The 17118-nt window shown below is 34.6% G+C and overlaps 1 protein-coding gene across 3 annotated transcripts in view; it reads right to left on the reverse strand.

Moving 5' to 3' along the window:
- The window catches only part of GSTCD (glutathione S-transferase C-terminal domain containing), an 86668-nt gene that overhangs the window by 54770 nt on the left and 14780 nt on the right, over positions 1-17118 (reverse strand). For all 3 annotated transcript variants that reach the window (XM_062574149.1, XM_062574148.1, XM_062574147.1), the window contains 2 exons: positions 11921-12175; positions 11212-11305 (listed from right to left, as the gene is read on the reverse strand). In XM_062574149.1, coding sequence (XP_062430133.1) covers positions 11212-11305; positions 11921-12175 — 349 coding nt within the window. The remainder of the gene's footprint in view (positions 1-11211; positions 11306-11920; positions 12176-17118) is intronic.

Raw genomic sequence — 17118 nt, forward strand, 5'->3', positions numbered from 1 at the left:
ATCGTATATAGACAAACCCCATTGTGTTGCCTTGAAATACTGCCATCCATAAAATCATTATAAAAAGTCAATGAACAGCTCACACAAGTCCACTAATGCTCTATAACACTTGACAGTATATCAATAGTGATAAGCTTTTTACCTTACAATAAGGATGGTCCCAGCCCCTCTAACACACAAAACTCTTACACTACAATGTAAGGTTGTTTGAGTCATGTTTGCCCATATTTCTGAAATAAACTGCCTAATTTAACAAACACAAACTAAATTTCCATTTTTGTTTATTTTCATCATGCATAAATTGATCCAAGACTCTAGGCAACCATAAACTCTGGAAATAACCAATAGCTTTAGAAATAGCTTCTTAAGGCTCTCTAATACTAACCAAAGAGTTGAATAGTTTCATGAATCCAATAAGCAAAATCAGAATTTTTTTAAAAAAAAAAATTGTGAAGGTCTAACAGTTTTCAAAATTGATTTAATTAATTTAATTTCTTATTAATTATTATTTATTAGTAGTATTTATTATTATTTCAATTATTTCTTCATTGTATTTAATTTCTTTTATTTCAATCAAGGAAACCTAAAAAGCAAAGTTTATCAGCTATCATGTCCACATTATACAGACTGCTGCACAAGTGTATTAGGTATGCTATAATACCTGACCAGCACTACATTTTCCTTATAATTATTTTGAATACTTCACTAATAACATCTAACAGGGAGAGGGGAAAAATACACACAATTATACAATTAAGGGAAACATAACATGGTCCTGCATTTGCAGCAGGACTATATCTGCTTATATCAGTGAAAGCACTGTTTCAGAAGTTCTAAAAACGTATTCAGGTTCAGAATAGGCATTTGCATTTACCATCTCACTTTGTACATTGAAATGAAACTTCCTGTCAGCTTTCAATTTACTCCCTATATTTCAGATGTCAGATATGTACATTCATAACCTATCCTTAAGTAAGATCTTAAAAGAAGAAAACAAAGCAGTTGGAAGCATTGGTTGCTAACTGCAACACTGCAGCTATGCTGGAATTACTCACTTTATAAATCAAAAATGCTTAAAACTGCTTTTAAAGCCACATAATGAAATAACCATGAATACTATTAATAGTGCCTAACACTATAGATGACACCAGCTGATCTGATTCTCTGTTGCCGACCTCAAGAGAAGACCAAGCTGTGAACTAAGAACATGTACTATTTTCTTCTATAAGCAATCTAAGAGGTTCTCTGAAGACAATTACCAAAAAAGATAATGTAAATCTACAAAACATTTCAACCTTCAACAAATCCTCTCTTCCTTCCCTGCTAAATCAATAACAAATAATATTTACATTCTGAGACAGCATTATCTGTAATAGATAAGAATGATATATTACATCTCAACAAAAGGACAAGGAAAAATAATCCAAAGTTTAAGCAAGAGAAATTCTGCCTGGATATAAGGAAAAAAAAAAATCATGTTGACAGCACTCAGACACTGGACTAGGGGCCCAGAGAATCTGTGGACTCTCCACCCTCGGATTTTATCTACTTTATCTGTTTTATTTTATACTTTATCTGTTTAGATTCTAAAGAATCTATCCTCAGAAATGAATATGAGTGAACGTTAATAAATTTGAGTGAGACAAACATATGGATTATTCTAACATGTTTGCAGGGTTTTGTTACAGAGGAACAGGAGAAAGAGGCAAATTCTGCCTCAGTTTTAACCATTCTCTGAGCTGCAGTCTTTTTTGTGCATGGAGCACAGAAAGTATACCTTACATTTCATGTTCAGTTAGTTTTTCATTTATTTTTAACTTCTGTGTAATTTCTAGGTTCCTACATTTCCTTTTTTAGAAGCAGGATTGTGTTATAGAAGAGAACTTGTGACAGCTCCACTTACAAAGAACCTTTCTCAACTTCTGAGGAACATTTTCAAATGTTTGCATAGGTTAGATAGCTCTTTCACATTTTGACTAGTACCCTCACATCCTGATGAAGAGTTGCATATTCACATGCATTCAGGGTGCTGCTACAAAAGAATTTAATTGCCAAGTTACTTAAAAACATATCTCTTTACATCCTTCATTTGCCTACTTTTTTCTTCTACCACACTAAACAAACTACCTCCCTTTCCTCTGAATTCCAACCATAATCTAACCTTCTATTTTACAATCTCTTATCAGTTGCACAGAGGTTGGCCATTGAGTATGACAACATTTTTTTCAAAAAATTTCAAGAAAATTTTCAAAATTCTTCACATTTTATTATACATGCATTGGGGACATACTCCCTCCAAATATCCACTAAACTACTCATTCTCTCCTAGATATGTGCCCAGTATTCTCCTTTATCACAAAGGATACAAAGCTCCAGCAGATGTTGAGCTGATCAGCTTTAATCTCCTATCACCCTCCTGTTCAACTGTTAATCTCTTTTCTCAGACCTGGTAACACTCACTGCAGAAGGCAGCACTCTGTTAGGTGTTTTTCCAGCACCCAGCACAATGGATTCTGCTTCCTAATTATTGCTCTAGGTTCGACTGCAACACAAACAGTACTTTAATGTTTAAAACACCGACTCTAATTTGAAAATAAATGTTTAGAGCACTTTTTCCAACAGGTAGAGCCAAGTGTTACAGGTTACTGGGCTGAGAAGTGCGACATAAAAAGTGTTTCCTTGGGTGAGTCCTTAGTCTGAGGAGACACTCCCATCCACCCAGGTTCAGCCTTTAATCCAAGCAGATTATGCTGTCCTCTAGTGGTCCGCAAAAATGTTACGCTCCAGAAGTCTCATCCTACAGCACACGAGAAATAGTAAGAAAGAGCGACTGAGCTGATCAATTCACATTTTAGTCTTCAAAGTTAGATTTGCCCAGGGTATAAAAAAGTAGAATAACCAGAACACTGGTGCAGAGGTAAGGAGGATATGTTGATGCGTTTGCTTGAAAGGACAAGCTTTGTAGCAGAAACACATAGGCCAGTCATGCTCAGCTAGCAGTTGAAATGATAAATTTAAAACTTAGCTATCCCTCAATTACAATGAGGAGAAAAGAACAATATAAATGATATATAAAAATACTGAAAAAATGGAATAAACTAACTTTAAAAGCTTATACGATCTAGCAATGGCAGTCTATACATTATGAGTCCCCATTATCTCAGATATGTCAGATTGACAACACATGAAATTCTAGCTAGAGGACACAAGCTGTACAAATGGTTACATCCTATTATTATATAGAAGAGATTTAAGTCTCATGAGAAACCTTACAGAACAATCTTCAAAAAAGTAATGAAGATATTTTACAAGAAAATACCAGAATACAAAGCAGATGAAGTATCTCACTTAAAGACAATGCTGGTACACTAAAATGTAAATTTAAATTATACAGCAACTGGAATATTAAGATATTACTGTATTTTACAAGAACATTACGAAGACATCAGAATTTTTTTTTTTTTTTTTTTTTTTTTTTTTTTTTTTTTACCAATAGCATATTCAGAACACCTGGAGAAAAAGAAAGGCCCTAACTTGCTCTCCCCTCTAGTCTTTCTCATTAGTATAAATATGCCAATGCCTATGGACTTCATTACTATAATATTTGATTATATTTATAAATTTAAAATAGATCTTTAAAAATAAAATATATTGGCTCCAAGGAAGTAAAAATAATAGTTCTATTGATTTACATGGAAACAGGATAGTATTTCTTTAGAATTGTACCAAGTTTTTAGATATCCAAATGTTTTTAAAGGAATTCACATTCCTTTAAAATTGTGGGCACAACATTACAGAAGCATGCTGAAGGTCAGAAACATACCGATTTTAAACTACGCAGGATATAAGTATCAGTTTGCTCTAAAGTCTAAACATGAAATATACACTGTAGGAAAGCTCATACTTGCTAGTGCAGAGCAAACTCCTGAAACACGCATCCTGTTATTGCTTATAGTGGCAGGCACTAAGTCTATTTTGAAGTATGCAGAGGTAAGTGAGAAAAAACAAAATGAACATGACCATAACCTCAGCATTTTTTCCACGTAATTTTCTGGTTTTATTTTTGCTGAAGTTGAGAAACAGGCAGAATGCGTCCACATCTGTGTAATTCTCAACGACGTTAAGACTGCAAGGTATGTGTGGAGTCAATATTATGAAATGGGAACGCTATAAAAACGAGTTTGTTAAAAAGAACTCTAATGCCTTTTTACAGGTAGTTTCCAGGCAAAGACCAGTAAGAAATGTGTCACCACTGTCTTTTCTACAAAGTGTCACGTTGTACCAAAAAATCACTCCCGAGTGTATCTTACTGACCATTAAAGGACAGAGATTTCAACATAAATTGCTTTCTAAACACACACATACACCCACCCACACACCCACACAAAATGTTCATGATTTTGAGCCATGTTTAGAAGAGGATGCCTTTGTGGGATCCTGTCATGCACAATTCATAATCTCCAACTACACAGAAGGAGAAGGTTTTTTTATGTCTAAAAATTAGTGAGTGCATTCAAACTCCCATCAAGACTGGCCTCAGGCCAAATATAGAATGCAGTATTCCTGAAAGATCAAATGGCTCCCCAAAAAATCAAATATGAAATCTAAAGTTTTGCAATAATGCACTTTTTAAGGTGCATACACATAAATTAAGAGCCACATAAGTGTGAAATTGAGCTACCCTGCTTCTTCTTCTTAGTCTTTCTTACCACCTCAAGTATCGATGTTATCTATATTCAAGCAACGAACATTCGCTCTGTTGCTGAAAATTGACTTCTCAAGCGTTCGCTAGGAATAGGAGACAACTTGGCTTCATTGCCATCCCGTGTTTTTGAGATCTTGAATTGCAAAAACCTTTTAAATGAGTGCAGCTAAGGTATAAATGTAAGGAGAGGTTAATGAGAAGCAGCTTCAGTTGCATTGTTAGCCATGTGGCTTGCAGGCAAAGAGCTGTCTAATATGGAAAGATCAGTTGAAGAAGGATGAGTTCCTGCTTCAGGATGCTTGAGATCCTGAAAAGAGCTACAAAACTATAAAAATAAAATCTTCAAAGTCTTTCAAAAAGTTCTGACAAGCTTGGAAGGGAAATAGAAAACTTTAAAGCCATTCTTTTAACTCTTTTCGTTTTATAGAATGAATGACTGCCTGGATCTCATTTTAGAATGTTGCTTTTAAACAAAAACGCAGCATTTGCATGTCTTGATTAGTAAGAATTTTAATAAAATATCAGATTACTTAGAACAGCTTTGATTTTTAAGCATCTTCTCATCTCAGAAAGCATCTCTTGGGTCTAAAGTGTTCCAAAAGAAATGCCAATATAAAAGATAGGACAAAATGAAATAACTGGGTGGCCTGTCTTCACTAAAGCAGCTTGAATGTCTCAGATCAATCTTGCCAATAGTTCAAAATCAAACAGCTCTACATGTAATAAAGTTACAGTTATTCCACAGCTATGTAAGTCAGTCAGTTTTGTGAGCAATTACAAACAAATTTAATATGAACCCAAAGTCACAAATTCATAAATCGGTTAAAAGGTAATCACATAATTTAATGCTGTTTTTCCTCAATACAGTAAATTTCAGACATGATTAGAACAACAGTAATCTCAATTGAGATTAAAATCTATTATTGGGGGGTAGAGGAGAGAAGGGGAAAGTTTCTGTTCATGAAAATTCATTTTATAAAATAACATCCTAGTGAATCTAAATGCAAAAAAGAGCATTGTAACTACTCACTTAGTTTTCACAGAAAGACCAGAGATTTTATCTCACCTGTAAACATCAAATTAGCTGATGCTTTAAGTTATGAGTTATGTCACTGGAAATCCAGACCAGAGATCATACTGAACAGTGACATTGGTCGAACACAACAGACATGGACAGGCATCACGGGGAAGCTCATTTTGATGATGTTGTCTTGTCATTAAGTGAACGAACTGCAGCTCCTAAACCACACTGTATTTGCATTATTATTTTGTATAGCTCCTTAAACATCACAGAAAGCAGATGAGGAAATAAGCTATTGAAATAAATTTCTCTGCATACCTTATTTTCAAACACTTCCTCAAAGGCTATCATAAGTTTCTTATAAAGTGCCCTGCGAAATTAGTATTTATAGACAGAGAAAGGAGGGAAGAAGAAGGGAGAGAACATGCTAAGTAACAAATTCTGATACAGCACTCAGATTGGCAAAGCACTCAAGTTGATCAATAAACTCAGTCTTTGCAGCTGACCCCAGAGGCCAAATCAAATTACTGTGGAATAATATATAAATGGAAACTCTGAGATCAATGGTTGTCCAACTCTAAAAACTTTCTTGAGGTCCATATCCCCCAAAATTTTTATTTAGCAGATTTATTTTTATACATAATATAAATATAGTAGATATTTAAAAATATATTTTAAAAAAATCTAGTACAATAAGGTGTCGGCCAAACATTTGTAATTCATTTTTCTTTGTTTCTTAAGATTTCTATAACAGTAATTTCTGTTAGATAACAGGTTAAAGACAAAATACGGTCTACAAATAATTAACAGCACAAGGAAAACAGAAGCATTAGCTACATTCAGCTATTGTGGAAAACACAGATCTCATTTTGAAAAAAAAGCCAGTTTCACTCACTGCCTTGAAGTTTTAATGACATGATCTTTAAAGAGGGTGAGACCTTGTGACAAACAAGATGTGTGTGTGTGTGTGTGTGTGCGTGCACGCATGTATGTGCATGGTGACTCCTATCTTTCCATATTCTTAATTCATAAGCAGTTTACTTGAAAAGAAGTTTGATACTCAACTGTCATGAATACTGTGATGTTATTTCACAAAGTACCATAATAGATTTACTCAAAATTTCTCACCATACTCAAATCATTTGAGATGACTGATCATCAGAAATTTTCAGAAAACAGTTTCATTTATGCTTTTGCTACATAAAACAAGATCCCAGTCCTCAAAAGTGAGATTAGTTTCTCTTTCTGGGGAAAAATTACCACCTCTACCAAACAAAGAAAGGTGGCACAATAAGGAGGGCTTCTACTTATGAAAATAGACATGGTATATTAACTATTCTTTCTCCAGTTCAGACCAGCTGTCTTTTTCTAATGTGTATGTTCTGCACTTTACATGTACAAAAATAACTCAGTGGCACCTTCAATAGGCTTTATATTAATGTTAATTTTAAAATATGCCTATTAATAAAAGTAGCCCCCCCCAAAAAAAAAACATTGAGGATCAGATTCACAGCTGACACAGAAGACAGCATAAAAGCAACCATTTAAATGTATTTCTGTGTTTGTGGATTATATATGTAGATAACTGATCTGTTATCTCTTATCCATAAACATTTAAGAAACAGTCTTATCCTTGAATACTGAATGTTGAGCTTTTCAAGTTTCAACTAGTTTCAAAAACCAAGCAAGTGTTCTAAAAGTCTAGCGTCTTCCTTAAAAGTCCGAAGATTTGAATGCAAACAAGGGGCAAGTATCAATCAGCGTGCTGTTTTAATCAGGCTGACCTTTCTCTGGCAGTTTTATACAGTCGTTTCATTTGGCCATCAACTTGGTGCTGATCACAAAGCTAGCATAAATCAAACATTTCATCTGAGTAATTCCACACTTCAGACAGGCAGGCATGCATTGCCTTGCAAGGGATTAACACCCTTTCTTACACCTGTGCGCTGGACAGAAAAGATATGAAAAGCTATTTCTTCTTAGCCTTTTTTAAATTTGCACATGGAGAACTTCATCTCTAAGTCAAAGACTTATTCAAATGAATTCAGTAGTAACGGCAAGGAATAAGGGAGTATATGGCCATATTTATATACAATCCATTAAAACACATTTGTTCAGAGAAAATGGCCCTATGAATTGGATCAACTACAAACTTAAAAAGCTATATAGGTTTTACGTTAAAAGAGGTAAGAATTAACTTCACTTGTATAATTTAGATTTATTTTGATTTATTAGATATTAGATTATTTAGATTTAATTTGATACAGTTTCATTCATTTGTATTATCTTTGCCTATACTTTTTAAATTAACTTTGCCCATCTCAGAGTCTTTACATATTCTGTTATTGCATCCTCTGCCTCCTACTGTGAAGGTAAGATGCCATGCACACCTCATTTTTAGTACACTGGTCTGCATTCATTTTATAAGAAGTTATACTTAAACTAAGGAGCTCTTTTATGAGCTACTGAAACTCCTTCATTTAAGAAAGATTATTTTTGTGAGACAGACAGTATTATTCATAAGCTTATGGAATGCAGTTTACTATATGCTACATTTATACTGTGAGCAGTTTCACACCTTGGCAAGAACAGGATAGGTTTACTCACAATTAATCTCTGTGCTGTCTTTGTAAGTGTAAGTAAATACCATCACATACACTGCGTCAGTCTAGCTGGTAATTTCAGAATGAGGTATCACAGCAGATAAAGCACTTCTCTTTTTTAAAAATACTTTCTATTTAACAAGTTGCTCATTCACGAGAGAAGGAGAAAGGGGTGTGAGACTGAGTCTGTTATTTCTCAGTTTTGAATTTCACAGTTGGATTAAAAAAGTTAAATAAATAGCTGTTTTAAAGAAAAAATATACATTCTTCTTAAAAAGCATAACTCTTTCTCCCTGCTTTTCCTTTCATAGTGAACTCATTACTTAGGAACAAAACGACAGCCTCATAGACTTGCATAGATCAGCAGAAGATCTATCTACAGCTGTGTGAAGCACTTACTACAAGGATAAATATTTCACAAACACTTTTGGTAAGCAAGTGTCCAGTATTTTTCTCTGCTTTGATTTAGAAATACAAATACAGACTTGGCAAACAAACTTATTCTAATAAAAGTACCGGGCAAGCTTTTATATGGTGAACTAGAATGGTAAAACATCAACCAGTACTTAAAATAAATTTTAAAAACAATTAAATAGTTTGTGTTAAATTCAATCCAAAAGTAAAAGTTTGCAATAACTACAATATGCTACAACAACAACAGCTACAGAGGGCACTAAGATGCATATTTGGGGATATTTTGCAACATCAGATACACAAAATCCAGATGGCTCACAAAACCTTACAGGTTCACACAATTCTAGCAACCAAATATTTTAGAAAATACTTGACATAATAGCAGGAATTCAAAAAGCTGAAGGACAACCAAAATGTAAATATGAGTCGATTTTAATCGATCAAATACCTTTTAAAAATTGCATTAGGACTAGAACTAATAGAGGTTTACTATACACCTACCTCATTCTGCTTCAGAAGCATGACTAAGTAAATAAAATGCAACCATGATGCCATCTAAATAGTATCTATAAAAAATGAAACTAAATTCCCAATCTAAACAATACATGCTGGAATCACAATAAGAGATAGCTCCTTTCTGCAGTAACTATGACAGCAAGGTGATCTTATACATGGAACAATTCAGTCCAAGAACTTCCACATAGATTTAACACACATCATGAATATTTAATCTGAGACAGAGCAAAACTAGTATATTATGTACGCTATTAAATTATTATTTGCCAGCAAATTAAATTAACTGTGGATAAAAAATAAAGTGAGTTTCAACTGAAATGTTCACTTCTTCATCTCAAGTACTATGCACATTAATAGGAGAAAACTTATTTACCAAATTACAGGGTAATCTGTTGGAAAGCTGAATTGCATTACTCAAATCCAGTTTTAAACCTGTCAGATTTCTTGACTATTTTCTCAGCATGTCAAGTAGGATTTAGTAACAAAATATTGAGAACTCAATTCACATAACAATGATTAGCCTCTACTAGCAGAAGAATCAGGCAACCGAGAAGAGCCTCAGTTAGAACAACAGAGATAAGAATGTAGCTGTATCACTGAAAAGCAAAATCAGCTACCGTATCAGTAAATTTCTTTTTGTCCTGTGTGATAAAGCAAATGTGTAAGCAAAAACGTTTATTCACCTCCCACAAAAGTCTGAAACTTGTCACAAAAATTCAACCCATCATCCTCCCAGAGCATTTTATCCTCCTATTTTAACATAACCTATTTTAACATAAGTATACCCAGAATATCAATATAAAGTCTGAAGAATCATGATGTGATGCTGACAGATAAAAATATGCTTTTTTTTTTCCTTCCATGCTAAAGGAAACAAAGCATCAATAATTAAAGTAGGCTGTACAATCTCCTAGTAAAGAGTTTTCCAAGGAGAAAAACAGGGGGAAAAAGTTCATCTTATAAATCTATTCATGGAACATATGAGTATTTTGTTATAGCTTTGGGAATTACACGTAGATCCAAAACAGAATGAACTGATTTCAAATTTGAGCTCACTTTTTTACAGCCTCCATATTGTCGATAGGAATATATGCTTGGTTTTGCATGGTTAGATATAAAGACATGTTTTTGTTTATTTATTTATTTATTTATTTATTTTTAAGTCCCAGTAGCTCCTCAGTGATTCCTACCGTATTCTATGAGGAATTTCAAGTGTTGATTGTCCAAATGGCCTTGAGGAGCACCTGTAGATTGCATGTGTATTTCTGTATTTCTTCAAAGCAGAAGTCCCACGTCACAGAGGCTAGACTGACTTCAGTACCTAAGTTATCTCATTTACACACAGGAACTCAAGCTTTCTCTCCTGTAGAAAGGAGTTACTGTCCAGTAACTTCTTACTGTCCAGCACCACGTTTAAGATCTTTGAGAGAAAACTCTACTGTGTGGAAGAAGAGGTATTCAATGTTTACAACACTGATGAAAAAGAACAAACATGTTGTGGTAAGTCACCTACTTTTTTTGTAGAACCATAGCCACTGGACCCCTCTGCAATCCAGGAAAGCAAACCACCCCCACAGGGCAGAAAACACTGCCAAAAAAGGGAAGACTGATATGTAGCTCCGAAACTTACATCATATACTCAAAATTTACTGTCCCAGATATGAAGAGAAATTCAGGAAAGCAGCACAGTAGGAAAAAGTGTGGCACTGGAATCAAGGTCAAGGTTTCATTCCCAGCTTGGCCATCAGCCACTGATGACCTCAGGCAAGTCATCTCATCACATGTCCCAGACTGCCTATATTTAAAAAGATTTACTGCTGCATGCCTGTTTTTTTCAAACCTTGACATATATTGATGAAAAGTAACAGATTTTCCTATGAAACAGTTATTTCATCAGAAAAAGGCATTGTTAAAAAAGAAAAAGAACAGCAGCAAACAAACAAATCCGTTACCTTCTCCAGGAGTGACTGCAGCTGGTAGACCCTTCCAGTCTAGGGTCCAGTTAGGGCATGGATGAGGAAAAAACTTTGCTTCAATGCCACTTTCCTACATGAAAGGAGGGAAAAAAATAACTAAGGCTCTGATCTGGTATCCACTGAAGTTGGTGGCAAAATTCCTGCAGACTTTAATGGCACCACATCAAACTCTATTCAACTCTCTGTTTGAACAGGCATTTAACTTAACATTATCTGGGATTTGAATCATCTAGTTCTTTCACAAGAAATCCCTGGATTTAGGGAATGCTGTTAGCCCGTATACAAAAGACATATGGAGAATTAAGGGATGCAAAGTAGAGTCTTCTTTAACCAAATATCATTGTTTAGAGCACTAAGAAAAATTATAAATGTCTATTTAAATTTGCAATTTAAGCAAAAGGTTATTTTGATTTTTCAGAACTGGTTATTAGAGCTTCCAGCAGTGTTATCTTTGCTCAATTCCTAAATCAGAAATCATAACAAAACAAAAAAAAAAAAAAAAAAAAAAAAAAAGAGAGAGAGAGAATCACTTCTAAGTCAATATACATGAGACAGAAGACAGAAAAACATACTAAACTCTTGAAGGCTACCAAAGACTTAGCTTCTGAAATTGTAATAAATTTCTTCTATTCCAATTCAAGTAGAATATGACCATTAGAAATAACACATTAAGATGTTAAATTACCATTAACTTAGTCATAGTTGGCCTTGGACCACCTATAAAATGATTGTCTTCATGCTCCTCTTCTAATTCATTGGGAACCAAACAGAAGTTTTGTAGCTGTTCCTCTGGAGTAGATTGCAACTCTGGCAGTTGGAGAAGCTGCATATTACATTTGTCAGCAGCGTGCTTTATTCTAGGTACTTCCTGAACTCTTCGATACCAACTGGATATCAGAGGCAAATTTAACAGATTTTTGCTTTGCTTTTTGCTGAAAACCTAGAATATAAAATGGAAAGGTTACTTGCTACTATGATTTTCTTCCCTGAAGCCACAAAGCGAATGTGTGAACTATGCAAGGGAGTTTGGCTCTGTGCTGTCCCTCAACACATTCGCTCAGTACACTGCTAAGGTAAAAAGCTAGTTAAGAGCTCAAGTCTGCAGGAGGAATTATCAGTTCAACATTTTGACATTATCTGCAATTCCTTTACATAATGAAAAAGTTTAAATGACAGATTTTAATCATAATTTCAGTCAGCAACAGGAAAACATAACTTAAATAATATTCTCAGTTATTTGCTATTTCTTCAAGGGGGAATAATTCACTTTGCAAATTACTGGGGGGTTTTTTTTGTTTTTTTTTTTGTTTTTTTTTTGTTTTTTTTTTTTTTACTATCCAACAAATACTGTAAACATGGCATTTTGGTACCTGCACACATTTCTTTTTCTCAGGTATCCTGTACCCCTTAAAAGTTCATCCACTGAACACCTGCTTAGAGAACAACCATAAGTCTGAAATGCCTCTGACCAGGTGGTAACAGCAGAACAGGATCAGGCTTCTGTTGTCCCTTCCTTTACTAAAGTTTCTGCACTACACATGGAACTTTTCTTTACTAGCAGGAGACCTCAAACATACTTATTTTTAAAAACAAACAAAAAACCAAAAGTTGTTTATTCAAACCTTTTAGAATCTTAGCTTTATATTTTTAAACAAAGATGGCAACTAGCATATTTTTAATTAAATATTTCTGACAGCAGCCTAGTTGCCTTCAATAGAAATTGGAATTTAAAGCACTGAAAAAAAAGTGAACTTAAGTTTGAATATGGTGCACATATTACAAGAAAAGTTACCCAATCATGTTTTTACACGAAGATCAGTTGATTTAGGAAAGGATGTGTTTGTTGCAGTTGGTGAACTGAAGTAATTTCTGTTCATGTTCCCAAATACTCAAGAAGAGTAAAGTTCATCGTCTTACAATATTTTCCACTTTTTAAATTCTTCATAGCTCTCCATAGCATAGCTGCAGTAAATCAAAAATAGTCTCCGAATGCTTGCTACCAGAAGATGGCTTTACCAAACTCAAGCTCCACATGCAGAGCCGTAAACTTCCCCCTAGTTCAGTATTTAATTTACAAATGACTGCAAACTATGGAAGGGAGTTTAGCTCTGTGCTGTCCCTCAACACATTCACTCAGTGCACCACTAAGGTAAAAAGCTAGTTAAGAGCTCAGGCCTGCAGGGAAAATTGTCAGGATAACTGGTTTTCAAGGAGAACAAAGTAATGATATACTATAAATATAAAAATGTATTTTTAATAGATTGTATTTAAATAACAGCTTCAAATTATTTTTAAACATTGTTTTTATTTACCCTACAGACATCTCAGTTTTGGGTCACAACTGTGAAACTGGTTTTTAATTTTTTCACTTGTAGCACTGAGGTGTCAGTTTGTGCCGTTTTCTTTAAAGGGTAAAAAGTAAGGGGAAAAGAAATACTGAACAGTAATAGTAACTTTAAAATGAAAGGCCTAGTGACATGAACGCTTGGGATTCCTTTCGACCAACGCTTCATTTAGTTGAAATGAAATTTGGATGTCTAACTGTACACATGATCACACAGAAAGTCTATTTTAGAGTCATCAGTGGTCAGACTGCTCAACAAGAATTAGTATGCTAGTTATTTGAAAGTTCATCTTTCTGTGGAACTTGGAGACTATGAAGGACTACATATGCATGCAAAGAGTAGGGTATTGCCATGATATGCTAATACTTGGGAAAGGTAATCTGTTTAGGCCTTTGTTGGATCAGAGAACCCACAGTCCCATATATGGATTAACTAAAATTAATGTTATTGCTAAAATTTTTGAGAGTCCTTTAACAATATATCAATACGTAAACCATCAATCCTTTATTTCAAAAATATGGGGGAGGGGAATAGTATCTTGTGCTATGATCTTCATTTTGGAGAATGTCAGAAGCATGAAATGACTGAACTATATAAAACAGCTGGAGGGTAGACCAACTTCTGCCAGGTTATTCAAGGAAGATCAATAACTCTGATACTAGCCAAAATAACTGTCTCAGTTTTACTTTTACCAAAAATAGGCATGATTTTTTTTCATGATATCAAAAGATAATATTCAGTATCTCTAACTGCATTGCTAAAAAATGCATACAAAAATACACTTATTAGGAATAAAAGTGCTTTCATCATAATATATTACATTTATTTTTCTAAGGCTATACTACAAAACATTTTTTTCTACCCTCCCTACAGGTCACTGTATACAAACTAAGAGGTCACAGCCACATATGAGATGCCGTGAGTATGGTTTGAACCAGTAACAACACTCTCACAGCAAAGGTCAACAGCATCCTGGGTGGCATTGGGAAGAGCAGTGCCAGCAGATCCAGGGATGTGATCCTTCCCCTCCACTTGGCACTGGTGATGCTGCATCTGGAGCGCTGGGTCCCCCAGTTCTGGGCTCCCCAGTACAAGAGAAAGGGAAATACTGGAGCAGTTCCAACAAACGGCCACAAGATGTTTAAGGGACTGGAACACCTGACATACAAGGGAAGGCTTGGAGATATTCAAAACATGTCTGGACGTGGTCCTGGCAATCTGCTATATGCAGGTGACTCTGCTTGAGGACTAGACAATCTCCAGAGATACTTCCCAACCTTGACTATTTTATCATTCTGTGCCTGTTTTAAACAAAATTTACAAATCATAATTACATGAAAAGGCAGAAAAGAAAAGGCTATGCAAAAAAGTGCTCTTGCACACATTTTTCCTATTCAGTGTGGAAACAAACTGGTAAAAAATACGAAGTGACACAAAATTTCAAGCAGCTTTCTTGCAGTCTAGGTTTTATAATGTTCTTAGCATAATCATAAGTAATTAGTAATAGCTAAAGGAGCAAAAAAGAGGATGAATTAAGTGTATGTATAATTTTAATATCAAATCTGATATCCTAACATTAACAGAATAATATATTTTTGCCTGTGTTAAGGAAGTCTTTTGGAAGGCAATTTTAACAGGCACTGTTCCACTTATTATCATCAAGTATTTTAAATTGTATTTTAAAAAGTGAATAGTGGTTTCTCCCAGATGGAGAACAAAGCTTTTGTTATTCTTCTATTAAACAGTTACAACTAATGGAACACGTAACAAGGCTAACCTCAGAAAGGTTAACCTCTTCAGCTTCATTATCTTACTTTTGGTAATTATAATTATGATCAGCTAGCCTAGTCTCTATTTATTGTATGATTCCAGACATATATCTACTGAAGACTTCATTATTATTTATACCCTTGAAGTGAAGTGCAATGGTAATTTTTTTAAACACTATCCTGGAAGTCCAGATACAAAAAGCAAGCAACAGCATTTTTAATACAGGATTAAACACTCTAGTGTTCCTATCAACACCAGTGGGACCATTGGTTTCAACCAATTACCTGCAAGAAGCTCACAAATGCAGGTTATTAAATTTAGAAAACTGTAGAAATCAAGATATAGCTGCTCAAAAAACTCATCACCAGAGAGCAGACAGAATAACTTTACTGGAGAGCTCTTTCAATACAGGCAAAGATTAAACTGAAAGCAATAGTTTTGCAAAACAACCCTTGATGCAATCTAACAAAAAAGCATTACATATACTATATAGTTATATACAATATATACCCACACAATATATAGTTCATAAGCTGCACACCACCAGGACTCAAGGGTCACACCTGAGTAGCATTCCCAACTCTTAAGGGTACATTTAAAAAAAGATTTCATTGGATTGCTGAAATCAGTTAAGAATCTAATCCAGGGTTCTTTTCATGCATAGCATTGGTAAATCAAGCACTGTTATAAAAAAAATGCTTTTCTGATTTAGAAAAGGCCTTGGAAAAAAAAGACTGAAATATATTAAAACTTGTAAGACAGTAAGGAAGCATTCTGTCTCACAGATTTTATTTATCATCATCCATACAGAAATTACTGTTAATCCTCAATTATGTATGATCTGTCAAATAGACAAACAAAGCAGAGAAAGTAATAATCATTTCTGCAAAATAATTTATCTTCTTAATTCAAAGGTAGCCATGTAAGTCTGCTTCTGATTCCCCTATTGGCATCATCACACACAGATTCACTAAAGACTATGACCTTGGAAAAGTGGGTATTTGGCATGTATTAGTAAGTATTTGCCTTAATTTTAGAGGTAACTTCTCTGAACCTGACTGACAGCATCTTCCTCAGGAATTTCTTTTGTTTTCAAACACCGTAAGGCAAATCTGGCAAGAGAACTTATCAAAATGCAAATACTAATTTCACTGAGAGCTCCTCTTGGCAACAGACACCAGTTTTGCTATCACTCTTTTTAGAGTAACCGCAGAAATACTGATTATTGGCAACTCTGCTGTATCATTTTATTTGTAATTGTTAGGTGAAGTATGGATACTTCCTTAATTCTTTTCTGTGTATACATCCTCATAAACCCTACTAAACTGATATGCTGAGCAAGACTCTCAGTCTTTCAACAGGAGAGTTTTTCCCATTGCAGATTAGGTTTTGAAGCTGAGCTTGAGTGATTTGCACTGCTCAGCCCTACCTCTCTTCCCAGAGGTGAGAAAAGGGAAAGGAAAAAAAAAAGAAAAAAAAAAAAAAAGAGAGAGAGAGAGAGATCTGATGGCTATTAAGTTCAAACCATATTCTCACATATTTTCCGAGACCACATGTTAGAACATCTGCACAGCAGAATAGCAACCCAAAATTTTCCAAGAGACTTTTGCTTTCATTGCAGTTTACAAAATATCTTCACAAACTGCAAGAAACAATTTGGCAGCAACAATGCTATGAATGACACAATTACAGATTACTAAGGTTTGAGGGGCTGAAATTTACCCCCAAAAATCTGGCTCCCTAGACAACACCAGGCTTCTGAGCAGAG

Source organism: Rhea pennata, chromosome 4, assembly GCF_028389875.1.
Source record: "Rhea pennata isolate bPtePen1 chromosome 4, bPtePen1.pri, whole genome shotgun sequence".
Taxonomy (NCBI): Eukaryota; Metazoa; Chordata; class Aves; order Rheiformes; family Rheidae; genus Rhea; species Rhea pennata.